At 36.7% G+C, this 24,381-nt stretch overlaps 1 protein-coding gene and 1 pseudogene across 1 annotated transcript; both read left to right on the top strand.

The window, feature by feature from the left end:
* The first annotated feature begins 723 nt into the window (after window positions 1-723).
* LOC137710820 (proline-rich protein LAS17-like) lies at window positions 724-5,359 on the top strand. The gene is made up of 4 exons (XM_068449956.1): window positions 724-1,076; window positions 1,187-2,284; window positions 4,774-4,854; window positions 4,954-5,359. Exons 1-4 carry the CDS (start codon window positions 888-890, stop codon window positions 5,116-5,118), a joined length of 1,533 nt encoding a protein of 510 aa, XP_068306057.1. The 5' UTR covers window positions 724-887; the 3' UTR covers window positions 5,119-5,359.
* Window positions 5,360-17,152: 11,793 nt separating this feature from the next.
* Window positions 17,153-24,238, top strand: LOC137709816 (probable serine/threonine-protein kinase SIS8; annotated as a pseudogene).
* Window positions 24,239-24,381: the final 143 nt, after the last annotated feature.

Consider the following 24,381-nt stretch of genomic DNA (forward strand, 5'->3'; position numbering starts at 1 on the left):
TAATTCTGTAAAAAATCTCCATTAAATAGGGATACGATGACAAAAGTACCCTCAATTTTTGTCAAATCATTTTAGCCCCATTGTTTATTAAATTGATGATTTTTTTTCATTTTAGTCCTTATTTAACGAAAATTGTCAAGGAATGACCAAAATGATTTATGGTGGACAAACTTAATGACTACTTCTATTGACTTCAAATCTTTGGAACAAAAGTGAGAAATTATGTCAATTTCAAGTTCCATTTTGGCTAAAAAGTTATTTACAAAACACAAGGTGAGGTGAGGTAGGAGTAAGGATCCTCGCCGGATCCTATTTGTGAGAATTTCAGGAATCCTCCTATCACATCCGTTCATCATACATTATACAACCAATTTTCATTAGGTATTTGTTTATATTCAATTTTAAATAAAAAAATTTATAATAATTTATGATCGCACGATATATAATGAATATATGTAATTTGAGTATTTATGAGATCCTCAGTAAAGAGGATCCGGCGAGAGTTCTCACGCAGGTAGGAGCGCAGTATAAGATCACAAAGAGTCCTTATACAGAAATAAGTTTGAAAGATAAGGACTGAACTGCAAAAGTAATGACTTATCTACAAGATATTTTATGACTAAAAGAAGAAAATAAAAGAAATAAGGTAAAAAGACGGAAAAGGTCCGCATCATAAACCTAAAGCAAAGAATACAGAACTCAATCCTAAGCCGTCCGATCAGCCATCATCTTTCTGGCTCCCCACGCTCCCGATCCCATCAGCCATCCATCATCTTCTTCCTACTCTCTCTCTCTCCCCCACTGTCCAAAATTTCACTTATCCTCTCTCTCTCCCTCCTTCCGAAGACCCAAGTCCCAATTCCCAAGTCCAACGTACACCAAAATCCATGGACCCACCACCACCTCCATATCCAACTCCGCATCTTTACCCACCGCTCATCACCGCCGTCTCCGCCGCCCCAACCATCACTCCTGCCACCGTTGAAGCTCAAAATAACATTATCACCACTACCCATGTAGCTGCCAACCCCACTCCTGCTCCGAACCCTGCTCCCAATCACCCACCTTACGCCGAGGTAAATTACTAAACACACCCCATCCCCACCTCCCACCTCCCACCTCCCACCTCCCACTCGAGCTAAAGCTCCGAGCTTTTTTCTGATCTGGTTTTTTGTTTTGGGTGCAGATGATATACGGAGCGATAACGGCGTTAAGGGAGAAGGACGGGTCGAGCAAGAGGGCTATAGAGAAGTACATAGAGCGATGCTACTCGGGGCTTCCGGCGACTCATTCGTCCTTGTTGACTCACCACCTCAAGCGCTTGAAGAACAGTGGTCACCTCGTTATGGTCAAAAAGTCGTACAAGCTTCCTGGATCTGAGGGTTCCGCTCCCCCTCCCCCTCCTCCTCCTACTTCAGCTGCTGATGCTGCCTCCACGGCGGCGATTCCCTCTCCTGGGCCTGCAAGAGGCCGCGGCCGCCCTCCCAAAAACAACCCTATTTCTGACCATCCCATTTCCCAACAACCCATTAGCCAGCAATTCATTCCCTTTCCCCAGCAGCAGCAGCAGCCCTTTCCAATTCTCCAACTGCCCACCTTACAGCAACCCATTCCGATTCTCGAGCAGCCCATTTCCCACCACCAACAACCCATTCCCATTCCCCAGCAGCCCATTTCCCACAACCAACAACCCATTCCCATTCCCCAGCAGCCCAATTCCCAGCCCGTCCCAGATGAGCCCAATTCCCAGCCCATGCTAGTCGCTCTCGGACTCGCCGACGAGCCAGGGTCGGAGAAGAGGCGCCCAGGTCGGCCGCGTAAGGTGGTTGTGGGTGCTGGAGTTGGACAAGCTGTGGGCAGCCCGGTGTCTGGTAAGAGGGGCCGGGGTCGTCCGCTGGGAACCAGGTTGCCCAAGAAGAAGGCTGGGCGTCCTCCCAAGCCAAAGTCCGTGTCGGCTGTCGGAGGCCCCAACGGAATTGTGAAGAGGGGCCGCGGGAGGCCTTCGAAAGCTGAGCCGAAGAGCGTCTTCTTTCCGTATGCCACCAATGTGCCTATCATTGGTGCATTTGAGCAGAGCAATGTGCCCAATGTGGTGGCGCCACAGCGACCACAACCGGGGGCCAAGCGCAGAGGCCGACCCTCAAAGAAGAAGGAAGAAGCTGCTTCTGCTGCTACCGTGCGTGTTGGTGGTATGGTGCCCGGTAAGCGCGGCCGGCCGCCTGGGCTGCCTGGAATAAAGCGGCCCTCAAAAAAGAGCGGAAGGCCCGTGGGCAGGCCCAGGAAGGTAATACTCTTGTTATCTGCATCTCTCTAGTAAACAACCTTGTGAATTGCTGTGGCTTTTGTATCTCTAATGCCGCGTTGTCGCAAATTAGGTAAGTGTTAATGTTGGTCGGTGTGTTTGATAGTGAATTTCTTTTGTTTTGAGTAACTAACTAGATATTAAGCTTGCATTAGAACTAAGTAAAACTGCAACACCGAATGGATAATCATATAATAACTTAGGGCTTGTTTGAATGTGCTTTTAAAATGAATGAATCTGCTTCTAGATAAAATGTTTTTGGATTGCAAAAGTCCTTTTAAGTGCTTTCTACAAGAAGCACGAGTTATGTGCTTCTTTCAAGAAGCCCCTTAAGTTCTTTTCCAGGATTTACCAGCATTTTTCTAAGGATTGTTTTCAAAATATTTTCACCAAAAGTGTTTTTAGTAATTTTAAAAGTACATCCAAACGAGTTCTTAGTATTAAAGGGGTTATGGTACTCTGGGTTTGTCCTTAATTGTTTTACTGAAATTTCCATTAATCAAATCTGTATTGTTTCCAGTCCAAAAATATATGTTAATCTGTATTGTGTTCAGGGAAAGGAAAATTAAATTATGCAACTTTTCTTTGTTTATTTTTATATGTAGGAATAATATAGGGGTTATGTACTAGAGAATTAAAAAAAAAAAAAAAAAAACTAGCATTGAGACTAGCCTAAGCAGTTCTTTGGGTGGGGCTATCAAGAAAAGGCCTCTGCCCACCGGGAATGGACTCTAGACTAGCCTAGGTGTATGAATAATTTTTATTTTTTTTTAAAAGCCCAAACCCAAAACGACGTCTTTTTGGGCAGGGTTTTTAAAAATTCATGTTAATTTTAGGCTTATTATATTAACACCACACAAATTGTTGTATAAACCCTACATACTAAATACACCCCACATTTACTTTTTCAATTAAAAATTATCTTAATACACCCCACATACTTTCCCATAATATCCTCACACCCCACATTCTTAATATACACCTTACATTTTCTATATGCACATCATATTTTCTATACACCCCCACATTTCTCAAATCTTATAAAGCTTTTAATTTGGACAATTAATGCTGACTAAAAGTTTGACAAAATATGCCGCCTGGGATTTAAAGCATATGTGGGTTGTTTTCAATTCCACCATTAAAATCCATGTTGTCTGTTTTTAATATTTGGTGGTAGTTTAGGTGTTTATTCTTCGTGTAATCCGTATGATCCCTAAAAGATGAATACGAATATAGAAGCTTGAAAAATGCATCAAAAGCAAGATTAAATAATTATCAATGTTGTCAAAATCACTAAAACAATAAATAATATGAAGTCTTACCTCATGTGAAGCTTCCAAAACATCAATTTCGTGTTTCATTTGTCAGAAATAATTTTTCTCAATCAACATATTTGTAGTTTCATTGGTTAGGATTTTGTTCAACAATGGAGGGTCGGAGGGGTTTTGATAGTTGAAGAAGATAAATAATACGTTCAAAGTGATTTGGAGTGTATATGGAATTTTTTAATCTTTTTTTAACCTAATTAGGTCAAAATTTTAATGTGGGGTGTATTCAACATTTTGTGGGTTGCTAATATAAAAGGACAAGGATTGTCTGCCCTCCCACTTCTAGTGCCCTCCCGTGCCCTCATGTTTTGTGTGGTCACGGTTAAGCCACGTCAATATTTTATATTGTTTTTTTTTATAGAGATAATAAGACAAAAAATGAATAGTAATATAAAATGTTAACGTGGCTTAACCGTGACCACACAAAGAGGAGGGCACCAGAAGTGGGAGGGCAGACAATCCTTGTCCAATATAAAAAGCCTAATTTTATGTTTCTAACTTAGTTTCTATTAATTTATTAAGAATTTATGATGTAAATTAGAGAAATAATAATAATAGTCAAATATTTGATTGCTTGGCATGCTTGCTTTGATTGTTTTACGAAGTATTATATTATATATGTATGTATGTATGTATTAGGTATTGTAATAGTTTTGAGTTTCCGGCTATTCATGAAACGCCTTGGCTTCACCTTCGCCTTTAAAACGTTGGTATTGGCTAGTGGATTTCTACTTTGTAATTTGGTAAGAGAAAAGGCTGCAGAGTTATATAAATAGCAATGAAAGGGGCGGTATTTGGTTATCAAAAAAATGAACATATAAAAAAAAAAATTAACGAAATGCATAGGGAGTAAATGGTAAAGTAGAAAGAATTGAAAGTTGTTAAGGAAGACTGTCCATGGTAATGGACAGTACAAGATTCATTTCACCGAATCGAATGTAATCGATGCTTATAACTTAAGTGCTTTAGTGAAATTTCCATTGGTTAAATCCGTATTTGTATTGTTTTGTAGTCCAGAAGTTAAATATTTAATTTTTGCGATTTTGGGAAAGGGAAAGTTCTTTATTCTTCGTTTCTTATTTTCCTCCTGCTGCCTTACTTACTTGGAATTATTTCTATTTTCTCGTCTGTTTTTGGAAAAAGAATGCATCAGCCGAAACAACTGAAGGACCTGACCCAAAATCGGTTGCCAATGGAGAATTTAAGCGGAAGCTCGAGTACTTTGTAAGTTGAATAATTTCCATTTTTTTCTTCACCAAATACGGCTGCATTTTCCGTTTTTAGCTTTGCAATGGTCTTTATTCTATTTCTATGTATTTGCAGCAATTCAAAGTGGGGCAAGCTGTTGGTGCACTAAAACCTTACTTAAACCCTGAAAGCGCGGACAGTGCGGTTGCCGCAATCCAAGAATTAGAAGGGCTTGCAACCATGGACATAAGCGCCCCATTAGATATTCAAGCTCAGCAGCCGCCAATGCTCCAAAGTTAAGAAAGCCTTGCTCTGTCGTCGTGTACCTGTTAGAGAAAATGAAGAGCACATAAGAGGTAAATTAAGGGTCTGTAAAGCGAATAGGAGGTTAGCGTAACTAACTGTCTTTATTGGTAGAGATGACCACCTTGTCCATTAAGTTAAGTTTGTTGTTGTTGTGCAAATTTAGAATGACCCATGACTCATTTTGCGTTCTTTCGACTTTGGGATTTCAATTCAATTTGAGAAATATTTGATCGTATCTTTGATTTACTCGTTTACATGAATCCAAGTTATGGCAGTGTGGTCTGTCTGCATGGTTTACAGAGGTATAATTACACCTTGGAGTAGTTTTAGTTTTGCATTAGGTCTAAGAGTAATCACGATGCAATTTATCCATATACAAGCAGAATTGCAGCACACTAATCTTGCATGCAGTGAGATATAAGTTGACTTGGATGTGTCTCACAGTGAGAGAGAGAGAGAGAGAGAGAGAGAGAGAGACAAAAGATGGAGCTGTTCCCTTGGAGACTATTGGTCTGCCCTTGGTTTTCTTTCTGCAAGGACGCAGAAGTTCTGTTGGTTTTGGTGAGTGATGATGCGAACTGGTTTGGTGTTACTTTTAGGAGACCTGGGGAAATTTGAGTTTTAGATGGTAGTGAGAGGGTGAGTTGGGGACAAGGAACGTGACGAGAGAGATACTAACGAGGGAATATATCCCCGTTGATTTGTCTAGCTAGGGTTAGAATGCAACGTCTGGCAGTTTGGAAATACACTTGCCACCGCCACCACCATCATGGGACCTGCTGCAGGCGTGGTATTGCAAACTTTAACATAGCCGTAAGCATGGCATGGATTTGGTTTGATCTTTTGACTTCAGTAGGCTAGAGCTTGACATGGACTTTGGGATGCTTTGGTTTGTGTATACAATCATAATAGAATTAGATTATTTTTAGCTATGCTTCCCAAACTTCACTTTAATCTCACTTTGTTCCTTGGAACTTATTTTTCGCTTCACTTTGCCTGATTCTGTTAATTCCGTCAAAAAAATTGTTGCCTGCTGACATGGCATAAGTGAGACCCATTTATTGCCGTTTTGATGTCGTATCATTGGCACATGTAAAAAAAAAAAAAAAAAAAATAGTACAAGAACAAAAAAACGTAAAATAAAATAAAAAAGGAAACCAAACTCTGGGTGAATATGTGGCAAACATGTGATCAAAGTAAGTGGGCTTCACTCATGCCATGTAAGAAATTTAACGTTTTTATTGGCGGAACTAACAGAATTAACTAAAGTAAGGCGAAAATTGAGTTCTTGAACCCAAATTAAGTTTTAAGAGTCAAAATGAGATTAAAGTAAAGTTTCAGCAGGGAGCATAGCAAAAGAGGCTTAAGAGTATGTAATCCAACTTATTATTTAATTGTTCATAAGGAGCTTGTAGCTTAACTGCTTAAGTTGCTTGAAAATATTTGGTTCTGCGCTCGAGATTTTATTTTTGAACACCCCCGTCCCCAGGACGTCAATATATTTGTCTTATAAAATGCCGGGTCTAACTTAGTTTGACCTTTTTATCAGGGCTTGGTTCGTAAGATCAAACTTGCAATATAATCAGATTGGGGGTTCGAAAATAAGATTTTGCCCGTTTGGTATTGCTGTGCTTTGAAAGAAAAGATTGCTTATGTTGTGTTGAGAGAATAAGCAGCTGTGAAATAAAGCAGCAGAATGTTTGGTAAGCTTTTTTGTAAAAGTGCTTTTGAAAAGAAAAAAAAAAGAAAAAAAAAACAGTATTATAGTGTTTGATAAACTTTTATGTAAAACAAATGTGAAAAAAAAGCTCAAGCTGAATGTTTACCAAACATAAAAAAGCTCTCAGTTTTTTTTTATAGCCATTTTTTTCAGAATCACTCATTACCAAACTAGGGTTTAAGGATTGCAATATAATCATTATTTTTTTTATATCTTTATTTAAAAAAAATACATTCGATTTGTAGTTTAGTTATTTATATGAGTTAAAGAAATTGACAGTATATCGTGAAAATGATGTTGCTACTACAACCGTTAATTAGTTTGGCACATATGCATGTCTAAATAGTCTCAAAATCAAATGATTGTTTCTCAGTTTATGTAGAATGAGGAAAACTCGTCCATCTTATTCTAGTCTTGGGGAATTTTGCACATAAGGTCATTTCCAGTCAAGTGCTATATGTCACTTTTAGTTCGAGTTGAGGAAAACTCAACTGATATGTGCATCTCAAGTCAAAATAGAGAAATTAACCCGGTATGATTGGAAATGAAATTTTTTAACCCTACAGTTTTTTTTTAAATATTAGTTTTTATAAAAGGAAAACTAATGAAAAGGGTTTGAAAACTTTGAGTTTTAACGATAAGGACAAAATAAAGGGTAAAGTAAATAGTATCAGGATTGACTTTTTAGTGTAAAAATGTAATTTTTTGTTAAAATGAACAATATCACAAACTTTTCGTTAAAACTCTTTTTTATAAAGATAAAACATAACTAAAAGCTTCGTTTATAACTAAGGTTGACCTAAAAACTGCCATAAAGTGACCCACTGCTCCTCCAACACCTCCACCTCCACCTTCCACCAGTATGAGCAATTGTAGTCTACGCGCTGCCCACGATCCAATCACAGTCACGAAATTGGGAACTCCACTTCCAGCTCAGCTCCTTTACAACTGGATAATGCCATATTGGCGACTTTACAACGCATCCCACGCAAACTCGAAGTCGATGCGCCTCCCAAAGTCCACAATGATTTTTTATTTTAATTTTTGTATTCATAAGGCTATAACGCAATTTGATAATTTCAATCGTACCATGTTATATTCAGTGTCAACATTCAATTAACACAACTAAAACACGACAACTAATAGGAGGATTTATTGTGTTATTGATACTTCTTCATTATGTGTTACGATATATTTTTATCTAATTTTATATTAATTAAATTATAACTTGATAGATACGTGATACGAATAAAATACATAAATCCAAAGACAACTGATTGCCAATAATACGTAAGCGGATACCAAATTTTCGCTTTTAAAACAACAAGAAATAATAATTATACTTTTTTGAATTAAAAGCTTGGATGTACATATAGGACAAGCAAAGCCGCCCACGAACCAATCTTGACTTTCCCTCCATTTGCCCACACAAGTTTGGGACCTTGACGTTTCCCTTTATACCTAGATCATGCCAAAAAATACTGTTTTTTTTACAAGAGAAATGCTAAGGAAACTCTTAGTTCAAAAAATGGCGGAAAATCTATGAAAAGTCCAATTTTTAATAAAGTCTCTTTAGCATGTCTCTTTTTATAAATTCAAACGATATCTTTCAATAATTTACGTTATGCTTGGTAAGTTCTTGCATGACTTGTTAACCCGATATGAAACAACACGAAAATAATAGATTTCGGATCAACTTGTTAATGAGTTAAGTCTTTATCAGGTCACCTGTTAAAAACTCGTTAACGTTTTGAATCGTTATTTGGTCATACGTTAAGAATCTATTAAAATAACGGGTATGACACGTAAAAGACATGAACATGACCCGTTTGCCAAGTCTAGACATTAAGCATGACAATTTTTTGCAAATCCATTCACTCGATAAGAAACGACCCGCTAACAAGTCGGTTCATTATAGGGTCACATGTTAAGAACTCCTTAAGATAACGAGTAAGACATGAAAGCAACATGAACACGACTCGTTTTGCCAAGTCTAATTTACACTAAAAGAAAAAAAGGAAACTTTGAATTTAGACGCAATAAATTAAAAAGAAATATCTCACGCCTCAACCACCAGACCAGTCCATCACTTATAAAATAAAATTAAATTAAAAAAAAAGCTAAATACATTCTCTCGCTGATTGTATTAAACTACAATTGACAGTCTAGGTATTGTCCTAGATAGAACCTTTGGTTAATCATATTCTGATGTGCATGTGATGTAGGTGGCTTTCACGGTAGAATTCCCAACAGCGTTTAACAAATCCCGGCATTTGAATTGTTTTGACATGTTAATCTAAAGAATTTGAGAGAAAATCCTCTCACCATTAATTCTATGCCAAACATAAAAAACAAAACAAAATGTATTCAATATGGTTATATATTAGTGTCTTCATTTGCTCATTTTCCTTGGTGTTATCACTCTCAAACTTTCAAGCAATAGGCTACATCGCAAACGAGCTTTTTATTTTATGATTATGTTATTCAAACACCTCTTCATACTTCTCACATTCACCTTAATTTCCAGCCGTCAGGTCAATTGACTTGAAGAAAATCAAATGACATAAGTTAACAAGAAATATGTGGAAAGTAAAAATAGATGTGTGGATAACACTTATCTGATTTTATTATGTATATTCTATTTTATTAAGCCATCATATTCATTATTTACCGTCATTTTTTATTTGGTTTAGTCTAACGACCGTTTGATAAATATCGTTTTTAGTTTTCATTTTCACTGGTTTTCAGCTTAAAATCATTAAGCATTGTTATTATAGTATAAAGATCAATGACAAATCCAAACTTATAATGGAACACGTCATAGATCCCAATCTTATAGCCAGGCCACAATTAATTTTTGTGACCGCTAATTAACTACATAATTTTCATATTTGCTACCCTAATGCTTACATAATTACAAAATATTAAAAAAAATGTTGCAGTCCGTGGACATCAAATAAGAATATGATGACAAGACAACAGTGCGCTTGACCGGTAGATGATTGATCAATCATTTTCCCTTCTTCTTCAAGTATGTTTGTAGAAAATTAATTAATCAATCGCGTGGAGAGTGGAAGGAATAGAACTAACATGTAACTCGCCATCTTCTTTTTTTCTCCTTAATCTCTTATATGGATGAATATATAAATATATATAAAAAGAGAGAGAGAGAGAGAGAGATTCATCATATATATCATTATATGGTTCACCTACATGGTTTTAGAACTTGGCCAATCGTGTTTAAGCGCCAAACACTATCCTTAGAGAGTAATTCGTTGCTAGCTAGGGTTTCCATCGTCATAAATGAATAAAGGTACGTAACAAAAAATAAGAAATACAATTAGCGATAAAAGAATATATATTGTTTATTTATTTTTTTTTTTTTTTAAATTATAAAAAATGAATCAACTAGTGGTTTTGTCACGACATTCCATCTTTTCGTGGGTCAGTTAAGTTCACAGAGGCATTTCAATCTCCCATGATCATTATCGTGTTTCACTGGCAACAAGGATCGAACCCAAGAAATACCATTTTTTGACATAGCAAAAACTTTTGGTATATTCTTGTGCATGCATGCAATTGCAAGACATGGAGAATAAATCCACTTTTGAACATAGCAAAAAGGGGTCAAACCATCTGTTGATCCTAAAAATTACCAAGTCTACGTGATGCGCATTCCGAGTAATTAATAAGATAACTACGTCCTTCGATTGTGTACGGGGCATGCCAACTCGTCGGCCGAGGAGTAAAATATGTTGATGTGTCGTTGGGTGCGCTGCTGACTTCTTGATCTTGCGACTGCGGTCGAGGAAGGAACACGTCTCGGCCTTCGGGTTCTAGAGCCTGAAAACAGGCTGCTAGTTTTGCGAAGTTCAATATTAGATTCGGCATTCAATGTGCCGAATGTAGTAACCTGGTAACACCTCATTTCTCCGAGAAGGCTGATAAGATAACCTCTACCAACAAGGACTCAAAAATCCTTGTCGACCGAGACTTGGATAGGTAATAAGTCGATCAAGAAGCAGTGCTGTTTATCCAAACTGAAGGTGCTCCTTGATCAGCTGATTCTACGGCTCCAATGTTGTTTATCCAAACTGAAGATGTCGCAGATTAATTGCCTTCATAGTGATGTTTATCCAAACTGAAGATGTGTTGGCGGAAAAAAGAAAATAAAGATCTCAAGGTTGTTGAGAGGTTTCGCGTAGAGCGAGAGTTTGCGCAGGGCAGTTTGTGTGTTAAATTGGAGAGGGGCTTGAATGATGCACGTCCTTCTCTATTTATGGCAATAAACTCGGATTAGGACTCCTTAACCTAATCTAACTAGGACTCGGCCAATCCTAATTCATAACCTAATCAAATTAGGACTCGGCCAATCCTAATTCAACTAGGACTTTGAACGCACCTTTTGAACGAGCAAATTCATCTCCCGAGTCCGAGCATTCCTAGGACTCCTTATCATACTAGGTCTCGACTACTTCACCTTTATCCAAAATAATCTTCTTCGTAGCAGGATTCGGCCAACCTTGATAGAGCCGGCCCATGATAAGATTCTAAAAAAATACCTTTGGGCCGAGGATACTTCTGAGCTCGGCCCAAAATTACACTTTGAGTCCAAACACCAACATTCTCATTTCCAAATATTTCCAAAATTAAAGGAAAAAATTTGGGATCAAAACAAATTAGTAAAATAGAATAATTGAGATAAAGAAATTAATTGCCCAAACTTTGCGTACGTGCATGCATGCATGGACCATATGGTCCATATACACCTCGTGTTAACTTGGTATGATTTAACATTTGCATGCAACAAAACCACGAAAAATAAAGCTTAACTTGTGATAGAAAAATGGGTTAGTAAATTATGTGATGTAAAAAATAGAATGGTGCTATCTACACATATATTTTTACCTCTCACAAATCCTTCTCAATTTCCGACTGTCGGATTGAATGAATTGTAGAAGATCAATAGATAAAAATTTAACAAAGGTGTGTGAGAGGTAAAATAAGGTATGTGAATAGTACTATCCAAATTTTCATCAAATTATAGAGGTCGAGAAGCTCCCGTATGATCCCTGGCACTTAGGGCATTTGGAATAGGACAAAAGCAAAAAGGTTCACTCTTTATCTATGTCCGATGACTTTAGTTTTGCTGTCTGATCAACAGCCTTCTCTTTTCGTCATCCTAATGTGGATAAAAAGAAGAATAATAATATATAAAGCTTAACGCAAAATTGGCTGTAGATTCAAGTGTTACAGCTTGAGAAAATAGACTCCAGCCTCCAGCTAATCATTTTCTCGTGTACCAAAAGAACCTTTGAAATGGTACAGTGTGTGAAGTCATTGTCATTTTGATCAAACAAGAGAGAGAGAGAGAGAGAGAACTTTGATGCATTTTTAATTATTTAGTGAAGTTGATGTACATATCCAGAAACATAGATGTCATGCAGGCCTAATTTTTTATTTTATTTTATTTTATAAATATAACCGTGTTTTATTAATTTTTGTGTTATAAAACAAGTGAATGATGATCCTTAAAAATATTTAATCATACCGAACACTTAAAGGCATAAAAAACACGAAGAAGTAAACCACAAGAGAAAACTAGCTACTCGCATCATAACATCTAAAGCAAGACCCAAAACCAAACTCATGTAACCTACAATAACAAAAACCCTAATTTAACCAACAACCCTATACCTAATTGAAGCCGTGCCGGGATCGATTTCTTTGCATATCGCCATGAAGAACTCAAACTTAGTATGGAATGATCTAGTTACACATAAAGCCAAACAATAGTTTTTATTCGCTCGTATTATACAACACACGAATCAGTAAAACACAGTCACATTTAAGAAAAAGAAAATATGGCATGCATGACATCTATATTTCTACACGAGTAGATCGCCGCAAAGTTGTTCAAATATCATGATGCATCGCAGTTTAGTGAAAGTAAAGATACTGGAGAGAGGATAACATGAGTGGGCTTAGCATGAAGACGAAAAAGTCGTCATGGGAAATTCAGATATGGGAATAGCTCAGATCAAATCACTACACAAGAGGATAATATTCACCCGAATAAAGACATAAAGGAAAGGAAAAATAAAATAAAATAAGATGGATGGGAGGGGAGAAAGAATAGGCGCTCTACCTCCTCTCCTTAATGGCTAGGGTTTTTTTTTACCAGATCGAGAAGGAGAAGAATGATAAAAGTGAATGATGATCTTATATATAAAAGAATAGTGTTAAGTTATAACATGTACGAATTAGTAGAAACACATTTCAGAAAATGACTCCAAAAAATAACTTATCGGGGTGAGGATTTGAATTTGAGATTTTAAGTGGAAGGGCTAGCGGTTATTAGTAAGTTTGATACTTTGATATTTAGTTGTGACACATTGTGGCTTGTTTGTAAAAAAATAAAAACAAAAACTTCACTAACAGTCTAATATTAGTGTTATGAGTGGAAAACCCCTCCATTACGTAGCGGGGATCCGTTTTCACTCATCCCACGTACATTGAAATATTAATTGAATCCTTCTAATTTGTACGGCCCTTGTAAAATTTGGTCTGTGTTATGATATTCTTAGTGCATACTATGTGAGAGAATATGAAGATAAAATAATCTCACATCTGTGAAATAAGGGAAAAATCTTGTGAGGATTTGTAAGAGATTGAGATACTTCCCATATTACTAATTGATTTTATAGTGGAACCTTAACTTTTTTTATGGTATAAGAATAAGTTGGTCCACATTTAAAGCTCAACGCCCACATGCGTTCCATGTCCGCCCCAATTCGTGTTGTCCAGTATGTGCTATCAGAGCAGGTTGACACACATGTAAATCCCAACAGCCACACATGCTCTACGTCACCTAATTCGTATTGTCCATTTGTAAACTTGAAAACTCGTCACACATAAAAAAGTGCATGAGGATGTGAAGATATAAAAATCTTACATCACTAAAAGGAGAAACCATGTTCTCTTCCATTGTTCTCGGGGCCATGCTCAAAGCTTGTTATTTTTAATAGACGAGCTAACCAATCACATGTGTTTGTTTATTTTCGAGCTATGAGCTTTGAATTTAACTTGTCAACTACATTTTCAAGAGATAATATTACAAAGGTTGTACTTTGTTAATTACCTTTGAAGATTTATTCTTAATTTATATCGGGAAAAAAAATTCATGCGTTACTTTACTCTTTTCCAAATGTTGTGACACTTTCAATACGTAGCCTAGCTAGCCTTGTGTTAGATTTATTCTTAATTTATATTGGGAAAAAAATTCATACATTACTTTATTCTTTTCCAAATATTGTAACACTTTCAATACGTAGCCTAGCTAGCCTTGTGTTCTTTGTTGGTGACACACCTTCAATACGTAGCCTAGCTAGCCTTGTGTTCTTTGTTGTAAGACTCATAAATTTGAATATAAAAGTGAATTTTGTTCAACTAAATCTGATTTATTTGGTATTTTCCATTGTAGAGGGCATGCGTATATACGTGCGTGCATATATGTATATGTATAGTTTGTATATAATATATGTACTATTATATTTGTTGGCTTGTATTAACAAATGTGTGATGGAGATTGGTTTATAATTGAATGGTGGAGATTGTCTAGTTGATGAAAACTACTAAAAGAATCGTTAAAGATTGTATAGTTAGTTTTTTTGTAGAAAAATATAAATTGTAAACCCTCTCTCATTTCTATAATCTGTTAAACTTAAAAGATATCAATTCAAGCTTCCATTTCTTTTTAAGGCCCTCAAACTTTTTCTTCTCTGTTCACTGTGATTTGGATTTCATATCCTTTTCAATGTAGTTAATAACTTGAATTTTATATGGGATTATGTATCTATCAATATATATATAGAAGCTACTAAATATAATAATTCAAGGAGATAATTCAATTTATCTTCAAACACAACAAAAAGCCAAAAAAAAATAAAAAATCTATGTGTTCAACCTACTAGGGCTCATTCCTCCCTAAAATATAGCAAGCTTTATTGTCGTATCATATGGCCCGCAAATACAATATCTCCCTAAAAAAACATGAGGTTGTTGAAGAATTAGGGTTGTGAATAAAAGATATGATAAAAAAAAAAAGTAAAAAAAAAAAACAAAGATGAGGTTGCGGGTTGAATTTGTTAGGATAATTATTTAGAGAAAATATTTTATTGGAGAAAAAAAAAAAAAAAAAAGAGAATACACGAAATAATTTCGAACACTGAAAAAATTCAGTTGAACAAGTAGCACAATGGAATTTCCACAACAACAAAACAAAATATCTAATGAAAGCCCATTACGTGAAATTTACATATTTTTTGTTTTTATACGTATATGAAACTATAAATACAACATGAACAAAAGCCCGCATGTTTATTAATTTGTAATTAGAATTAAAAATTAAGAAGTTATATTCGTTATTTACATGTTTACTAGGACAAGTGATACCTTTACAAAAATAAGAAATTCAAATTTTCTTTTAAATTTATACAAGCAATATTAAGGGAGAGGAATCGAATTTGATACCTTATGGTGCAAAGGTGAATCATTTAACTCTTAATTTTGAAGGAATTAGACTCTTTAGGAGATATATTATTAGAATATGGATAATACTTGTATCCCCTTATGCAGGGATGCACATATCTCTCATTTGCGAATACTCTTGACCGGATAAAATCAACGATCATAATCGTTCAACTTATTTCCAATTGAAATGATTTTTTGTAGAAGTGATCTTCAAATAAAGATTAAGAAATAGAACGGTTACAATTTTAAAATTTGTACGATCAAGATACATTCTCAATGGGAATGAGCTCATCCCCCTAAGGAGGGAATGCAAGGATAGAGTTCATTATTTTGTAGGAAATTATTTTTGTACACTCGTTTTCTCCTTGCGCACATCATCTTTGTTTTTTTTTTTCTTTAGTTCTCCTTTAATTTATGCAACAAAAAATAAACATCCACGGGATAAAAAATGATGTAAAAAAATCACTTCATTTTTTTGCTTATTATGCATCACCTTTATTTCTCAAATTTCACCTAGCATATAAAATAATTTATCGAGAACAACGTCATTTTAGTAATCAAATTGGTTTTCATTTTGATTGAAGTGAATTAGTAAATAACTTATAGTATAATGTTAGGGAAACCAAATTTGCAAACCAAATGATGTGTCATTGATATGAAATAATCACGTTTATCAATATTTAAGTAATAATCCAATCATCAACATCTACATCATTTAGTGTACAAAATTTGGTTTCCCTAGTTTTTGATAAAATCAAGGGAATTGTTATTGATAATTCAAAATTCTCATTTTGAACTCCGAACTTTCTATATTTAGAAAGAAAAATATACTTGTGAGTAATGCAAATGAAAATTTTAAAGTGCAAATAACAGTTCTTAGAATCAATATGATACTTTCTAATATGCATGGAGAGAGGTTAGAGCATCTCCAAAGGAGATGCCAAAATGTACACATTAGCTAGAACAATAAAAAGGACCATACTAATATTCTCCAACCGAAGTGTCAAATCTTGTGTGGCTATGACATGGATTGATAGTAAAAGAGGTTGCTGTCAAATTTGACAGCAACTTCAAATGTTTTTTTATTTATTAATTATTAAATGTATTTTATGAACTTTTAATTAGTTTAATCATTTATTGTAATTAATGTTGAGTTGAGCGATGCAATTATCCTATTTTTTTCTTCTTTTCAATCATGGAAGGTGAACAGATTACTGATTAGACTTTAAATGTCCTTTATTAAAATTTAATTAGTTTAATAATTTTTTTATAAATAATAATTTAATTTGACATATCAGTTGGAAAACAAAACTTTAAAAGATGTTAAAGTGCCACATAAGCTGTCAAAATTTAAATTTTATTATTCAAAATTTGACATTTTTTTTTAAAATGATATTAGAACTCAGACGCATAGAACGAGTACATCCATTCCATCTGACGTGGCAATGCTAAAGTTTATTCGAGACAATTTAGTATGCAATTTCAACGAGAATTTGGTGAACTCAATCTCCTAAAGTAAAATTATACAGACATGTCATTCAGTGGTGTTTATCCCCAAATCTGCGGTTAGGAACTTGGGAGTTGGGGGTGGATTTTTTCTTACTTGTAGTTTAAGTGAGTTTTGTCCCTTGGGTCCAAAAGCGACGTTTAATCATAACGGACAAGACCTTTATTTTGATCGGAATAGCAAGTACTTGGAACTTGTCCAAACTTTTTCTCACTTACAGTTTTAAACCTTTTTTTTTTTTCTTCTTCTTCTTTTGTTATCATGCTTGCAGTTTAACTTTACCATACATCTTCCAACTCATGCCAATTCATTTCCCACCGCCACCCCTTGGATTTTTGGTACTTCCAATTTCCCAACAGAATGATTGAATTAGTGAACCAGTTTTATACACAGATATATGTATATATAGAGAGAGAAAAAGGAGAGAGAGACGAGAGCAACTGGATGTGTTGTGTTTCCCACCAATTTAACCTTTTTATGCGACTGAATAATCCTTGAAAAGCTTCTTCCTCTCTTTCACCTTCTCTCTCTCTTACTTTCTCTCTCCTCTCCTCTCCTCAAGTGGGTCATTCTCTTCGAGGTCTTACTCTCCCACTTGCTGGTCTTTGCTGTCTTCTGCCTCTGCTACCTGCTCCCCTTTTTTTCTCTTTTATTTTTCTTTCTATTTTTTCAAACTCCATACCAATACCAATACCAATACCCTGCTCTCCCTTCTCTATGCTTTTGTCTGTCTCTGAATACAGAAGAAGAAGATCCAATTCTCCCAGCTGGGAGTTTCTGCTTTCTGAAAAGTTTTGCTTCGATGAGGTAACATGGATGGATCAAAAGTTTTGATATTTGATTGATACAATCCTGTTGTGTTTTGCTGTTTTGGGTATTTGTTTCTGGGTTGAACTTGATATCCAATACTGGGGTTTTGTTTCTCTGTGGAAAAGCACTTTCAATCTAGGCATCTGGGGTTTTCCTGGTACTGGTAAAGGTTGAAACTTTACTGGGTATTGCTTGGAATGGTGGATTTTGGATATGATTGGGGGGTTTTGACCCTTTGAAGGGCTCTGTTAAGTGCTTCTGCAAAAAGAGCTTTTTGGATTGCTTTTCGGCTTGTGGTGATTTAGTGCTTAGGATTTCATGCTTGGTCCAAGACAATGGAGATGCTTATGGCCAGATTTTTATTTCTTTGGCATTCGATTTTGTTGTGACTTATGAAAACAATATGAAGAACCTTATTAAGAAACTGCATAACATGTCCAACCAATCAAAAGATTCAGAAGGGTCTGCAGCTTCATCAAGGGGCAGTAAGTCCATTAGCAAGTCGTCCTCTGAAAGGGAAAGGCTTTTGCACTCAAGGTCCCATCCAGGTTCTGAGCATAAACCCTTTTCGGGGATTTCGGGTTGGTTGAATTCAGTTGGCAATAGGCATACCCCTAGTCCCCCATCATCTTCAAATGTCAATAGGGCCGAGAGAATGGAGCAGCCACCTGATGCAGCTGTTAGTGGGAGTGGTTTAGATGTTGTTTCCGATACAGGTAGGCGCGATTCGGGGTCTAGTACCTCAAGGGATGCTGATATAACAGAAGAGTATCAGATTCAATTGGCTTTGGAATTGAGTGCTAGGGAAGATCCAGAGGCAGTTCAGATTGAGGCTGTTAAGCAGATTAGCTTGGGGTCTAGTGCTCCTGATAATACTCCAGCTGAAGTTATAGCATACCGCTATTGGGTACGTTTCTTTTTGTGTACTTTCTGATTGAATTTCGGTTGACTTACTGTTCATTATCTTCAAATACAATCAAACTAGACCAAACGGTGATCAACATCCTCTCATTTAATTTTAACTTGGAATTTGTTTGGTTTGTCAACTTTCCGCTTATGGTATGTTAATGATATGGCAGCTTGAAACTAAATGAAAGTTCACTTGTCTTATGTACTTAGATGAAAGTATTCTAAGTACTAGGCTTTAGTTACCTTCGTCGCCAAAAGTGTAAAAAAAAATTGTGCGGAAATATATTGGTGACAACATTATTGCTCCTGTGATCCTTGCCTCTTCAATACCTGTGATGAATGAGACACTGGACACCTTTTATTGATAACCTGCTGGCAGTTTAAACAATGTTGTTGAAAGTCATCATCAACGGTGCTGTGTATCATCTGCAACTACTTGTGTCAAAGCACGAGTAGTGAATATACAAAATCTATACCTGCACAAAAATTGGGAAGGAAGTTGGTGAAGGGTGGGTGGGACTTCTACATTTTGAGAAGGAATAAATAGTTTCCTATTGTCAGGAACAACCGCCAAAAACTGGAGCATTTCTGTCCTGCTGCTCATCAACATGGCTATGAAAATTTAACCCTTCAACCTAGAATCTCACATCTGTGTTCTATGTTATGTTTTCGCTAGCAGCATGTAGTGCTTCTTAAATTTAATTTGTCTCTTCAGTTTTGTAATGTTTAATTTTTTTTTCTAACCTGTCTCATATCGTAGATTTATCTATTCTCACAGAATTACAATGCTCTTAGCTATGATGACAAGGTCGTGGATGGGTTCTATGATCTGTATGGAATATTGATGGAGTCAACCTCAGAAAGAATGCCTTCCCTTGTTGATCTGCAAGGAGCACCTTTGTCAGATAGTGTCGCCTGGGAAGCAGTTTTGGTCAATCGAGCTGCTGATGCAAATTTGTTGAAACTTGAACAGGTGGCCCTAGAATTGGCTGTAAAGTCAAGTTCAGATCCTCTGGTTTTTGTAAACAGCAATCTGGTGCGAGAACTTGCTCTTTTAGTTGCTGACTACATGGGTGGACCAGTTGCGAATCCTGAAAACATGTTGAGAGAATGGCAAAATCTTAGTTACAGTTTGAAAGCAAACATTGGTAGCATGGTTTTGCCACTGGGTTCTCTGAGGATTGGATTAGCTCGACATCGTGCATTGTTGTTCAAGGTACTTGCTCTCTACAGTGGCATGTATGCTTTGTTCCATCATATTATTTATATCATGGTCTTCCATTACTGGTTTCTTATCACTCACCTTTTATGTTGGTAACTAGGTTTTGGCTGATAGTGTGAGCATCCCATGCCGGTTGGTGAAAGGACAACAATACACGGGGTCCAGTGATGTTGCAATGAACTTTGTAAAAATTGATGATAGGTAACTCTTACAAGTGTGTTAACCTTTAATGAAGACACTTGATTACGTTGTTTTTGCTTTTTGTTTTCCATGCCTTAAGAAATGATTCTACACTCATATATAAGGTATTTTGGACGTGTTAATTGTCAAATATTGCTGCAAATGCTCTCAGGCCATTAAAGTGTGTATCATTATGTTTTTCTCATTTGAAGTTCCACAATCGTATTCTGTTTTTAAGATATGTACCATGTGCATTTCAGGGAGTATATTGTTGATCTGATGGCAGACCCCGGCACACTTATTCCATCTGATGCAGCTGGATCACATATAGAATATGACGAATCTTACTTTTCCGCCAGTCCTTTGTCTAGAGACATTGATTCCTCTCATGTTGCTTCTTCCAGTAGTGGAGTTGGGAGTTCGTATGAAGAACATTCGGACTTTGGAACATTAGAGAAGAAATCCAGGTTAAGAAATTTTGCTTCTTCCACAAGGGATTCCGAAGAGAGAGAAAAACCAGTTTCTCGTGCAAATTTACCCAGACCAACTGAATGCGAGGAACAACCCAAGATGCCTTCAGATGAATTTAGATATGCCTCTGATGTAGAAAAGATGCTGGTGCAGGAACTTCCAGGAAAGCCAAATTATCCTTTTGCGCATGCAAGATCCCCTTCATGGACTGAAGGTGTTAGCTCTCCAGCCGTTCATAAAAAGAAGGTTAAGGACGTTTCCAAATACATGATTGTGGCTGCCAAGGAGAATCCAAATCTAGTTCAAAAGCTTCATGATGTTTTACGTGAAAGTGGAGTTGTTGCTCCCCCGAACCTGTTTAGGGAAATATATCCAGAGGAGTTAGATGTGTCAACAGTTGAGACCAAGCACCAGGCAGAAGATAAGAGCGAACATAAAGAAAGGTTTGGAACACAAAAAGCTATAAGTCAAGATGATAAAAGGCCAGCTCACTCTCTGCCTCCTTTGCCTCAGCAAAGGGTGAATCTTAAAGCTAGTACTTCCGGTCAACCAGAGATTCTTAAGCCTGTGGAAGGTTTAGGGTTCAGCCTTCCACTTGATACGAGGGAAGTGGCTGGCCAGAATATCTCATCACAGCCTGAAGCATCTCCAGTTAAACATACAAAGAATGTCCCTGTTGCTGCAGCAGCAGCGGCTGCAGCAGCTGTTGTTGCATCGTCTATGGTAGTTGCTGCAGCAAAGTCAAGTACTGACCCAACTCTCGAACTTCCTGTGGCGGCTGCTGCCACTGCGACTGCTGCAGCTGTGGTTGCAACAACTGCAGCTGTCAATAAGCAATATGAGCAGGGTATGAGAAGTGATGGAGATGCAGAAAGTGGTGGTTTTGAACCAAGGGGCAGTGGTGGCCGTGAACATGATGCTTTGGGAGTTAGTTCAGAAGGCGAGCGAACATCAGATCGATCGGCAGGTAATGAAAGCACTAGATCTGACGTCACAATTGATGATGTTGCAGACTGCGAGATTCCCTTTGAGGATATCATCTTGGGTGAACGTATTGGACTTGGTACTGACCTCTGCATTATGCTATAAATGTTCTACTTCTCATATCTAAACAAAACTAGTCTAAATGGTGTTCTGTCTCAATACTCAAATTCTAATTTCACATGTTCATACCCTGTACACTGCAGGATCGTATGGGGAGGTCTATCATGGAGACTGGCATGGGACTGTAAGTTTTCAGATGCTATTCCTAAAAGTTGAGCCATTGTATTGTCTGCACGCATTGTGGCATTTTGAGTGTTTTTCGTTATTTGGTTTTACAGGAGGTTGCTGTGAAGAGGTTTCTAGACCAAAAGATTTTGGGCGAATCACTTGATGAATTCAGAAGTGAGGTACAAGCTTCGACCTTCACCCATTTCATGAACCTTTTCGTGTTCGATCATTTTATGGCATCAATGCATGCTATCTCCTTACTAGCTGGGGAGGACAGGAAGTATTCTGCCAAGGGGGTGGAAGGAAAAACTTTGTTTGAGAGGGAGAGGGGGGAGTACACTACTAAACCTAAGAATTATTTGCACCATTTATATAAATGTAGTTAAAACTTTACAGGGACCACCATGGTTCGGTTATCGCTTTAGGTGTTCTAGATTCGTTTAATTATAGTGAATGAAGTAAGGAGTTCTCTCTCTCCCTAGAGTAACATTGTATCCTTCTATGTACTTAGGCAGTGTTTGGTTGCTGGAATAAACAGTAGAATGGTATGGAATCACAATTGCATTGGAATGGAATCGATGTTTAGGAAGTTAGAGGGTAAAGTAGAAATATTCTCCATGTTTAATGTGCTTTCCAGAATCTTTCCTTCAAATATTGAAGTTAATCTTTTATTCGTAAAATTTGAAGGTTCGGATAATGAAAAGAGTCAGGCATCCTAATGTTGTTCTCTTCATGGGTGCAATAACTCGCCCTCCAAATCTTTCCATTGTTACAGAATTTCTTCCAAGGTATTCCAGAAATTTCATTCTCTTTTTATGAAACAGTTACTTTCGAGTGTCTTTTATGGAATTCAACTTGTTTCATAGATATTGTCGTAACTAATAGTTCTTGATTCTTAATTCTACACAAGTACCATTCACAAGGATTGGATTTTATTGTAGTTTATTTTTAACTATTACCCTCAGTTTCTTAGAAATAGATAATATTGATCTTCATTTGGCGTCGTAGTCTGGCTGAAACAAAACGCAGCACTGATTTTGTGTTTTTTGAATTATCGAATTTCGTTGTTTTGACCTTGGTCTATATATTTATGTATATAAGAAGTTAAGAACTGCATTGTGTTGATTTGGTTAATTATATTCATGCATTATTAATATGTTATATTTTGCAGAGGTAGTTTATACAGGTTATTACACCGGCCTAACAATCAATTAGATGAGCGAAGGCGCTTGAGGATGGCTCTTGATGCGGTAATATTCTCTCGTTCTTTCCATTATTCCAGTATGAGCCAACAATCATGTATTGTAATTGATATCTTCATCTAGCTTAACTTTGTTTTTTCATCAAATCTTCAGGCTCGCGGAATGAATTACTTGCATAACTGCACTCCAGTAATTGTACACCGTGATTTGAAGTCTCCAAATCTTCTTGTTGACAAGAATTGGGTTGTGAAGGTGTGTTTCTTATCTCTTTGGCGATATTCCTGTACACATATAATGTATGGGTAGGATGTGAAGTTTTCTGCTTGTTATTAGGTCTGCGATTTTGGATTATCACGAATGAAGAACAGCACATTTCTCTCATCAAGGTCGACTGCAGGGACGGTAAAGCCCTACTCGATAACTTCTCTTTCTCAAATGCTGCATATATTTGATTTATTAAATCTTGAAAGCTATATCTTCAGGCTGAATGGATGGCTCCGGAAGTGCTACGAAATGAACCTTCCGATGAAAAGTATGTGTACTCCCCACCAAATGTTGTATTATGTGTAACTTTTGTTTCCGTAGTTTTAGTTTTACTGATATATAAAATTTGGTTTACTGTGCAGATGTGATGTTTATAGCTACGGGGTCATATTATGGGAGCTCTCTACGATGCAACAGCCATGGGGGGGAATGAACCCGATGCAAGTTGTTGGTGCAGTTGGATTTCAACATCGCCGTCTTGATATTCCAGATAATATAGATCCTGCAGTTGCAGATCTCATTAGAAATTGCTGGCAAACGTGAGTATGCTTTCGGTATCTATTTTTCTTGTTTTATTTTCGTAATTATAGTCTTATCATTTGTAAATCAATTCAAATGTGTATTTGGGCAGATGAACAAACCCTTACATTTGACCTAATTAACATTGCAGAGATCCAAAATTGAGACCGTCGTTTGCTGAGATCATGGCTACTCTGAAACCGTTGCAGAAGCCGATAAGCAGAAGTGCACAGACCTAGTGCACAAGTAGGCAGTTGCCATTGGAAGGTTCAGCCATCCTGCGCCGGAGAATCCCCAGCTGGCTGGCTGAAATAGTGAATATCGGCTTGTTTGACAGCCAAAGTATGGATGAAGGCAAGTTGTACATTTGATTGGAACAACTTCTGAGAAAGAGATTGAAGATCATGACCTAACATATACTCCAATTTGAAAATTTTCGTTTTCCTTTTTGATTTTTCGGTTTCCTCCTCATTTCTGTTTTCCCAACAGGGCGGCCATGTGCAAGGTTGTGTATTTGTTTGTAAAGAATTCATTGGCAATTGTTGTAATCGATGTTTTGATTTCCAGTGTCCGTTGGTCGGAAGAGTATCTTGTTGCCTGAACCTTAAGGTGAAAAGGCAATAGTTCTTACTGCAAATTGAGTACCATCGACGGTTTGACATACAGAATCCGATATACAAAAGAATAATGTCATTTCTACTACATTTAG

This window comes from Pyrus communis, chromosome 12 (assembly GCF_963583255.1).
Source record: "Pyrus communis chromosome 12, drPyrComm1.1, whole genome shotgun sequence".
Lineage (NCBI taxonomy): Eukaryota > Viridiplantae > Streptophyta > Magnoliopsida > Rosales > Rosaceae > Pyrus > Pyrus communis.

What these genes read in the sequence shown, in the direction of transcription:
- LOC137710820 (XM_068449956.1), top strand. Translation starts at nt 888, where the DNA reads ATGGACCCACCACCACCTCCATATCCAACTCCGCATCTTTACCCACCG. An exon ending in ATCACCCACCTTACGCCGAG is followed by an intron (nt 1,077 to 1,186) that starts GTAAATTACTAA and finishes TTTTGGGTGCAG; the next exon opens with ATGATATACGGAGCGATAAC. An exon ending in AGCGGAAGCTCGAGTACTTT is followed by an intron (nt 4,855 to 4,953) that starts GTAAGTTGAATA and finishes ATGTATTTGCAG; the next exon opens with CAATTCAAAGTGGGGCAAGC.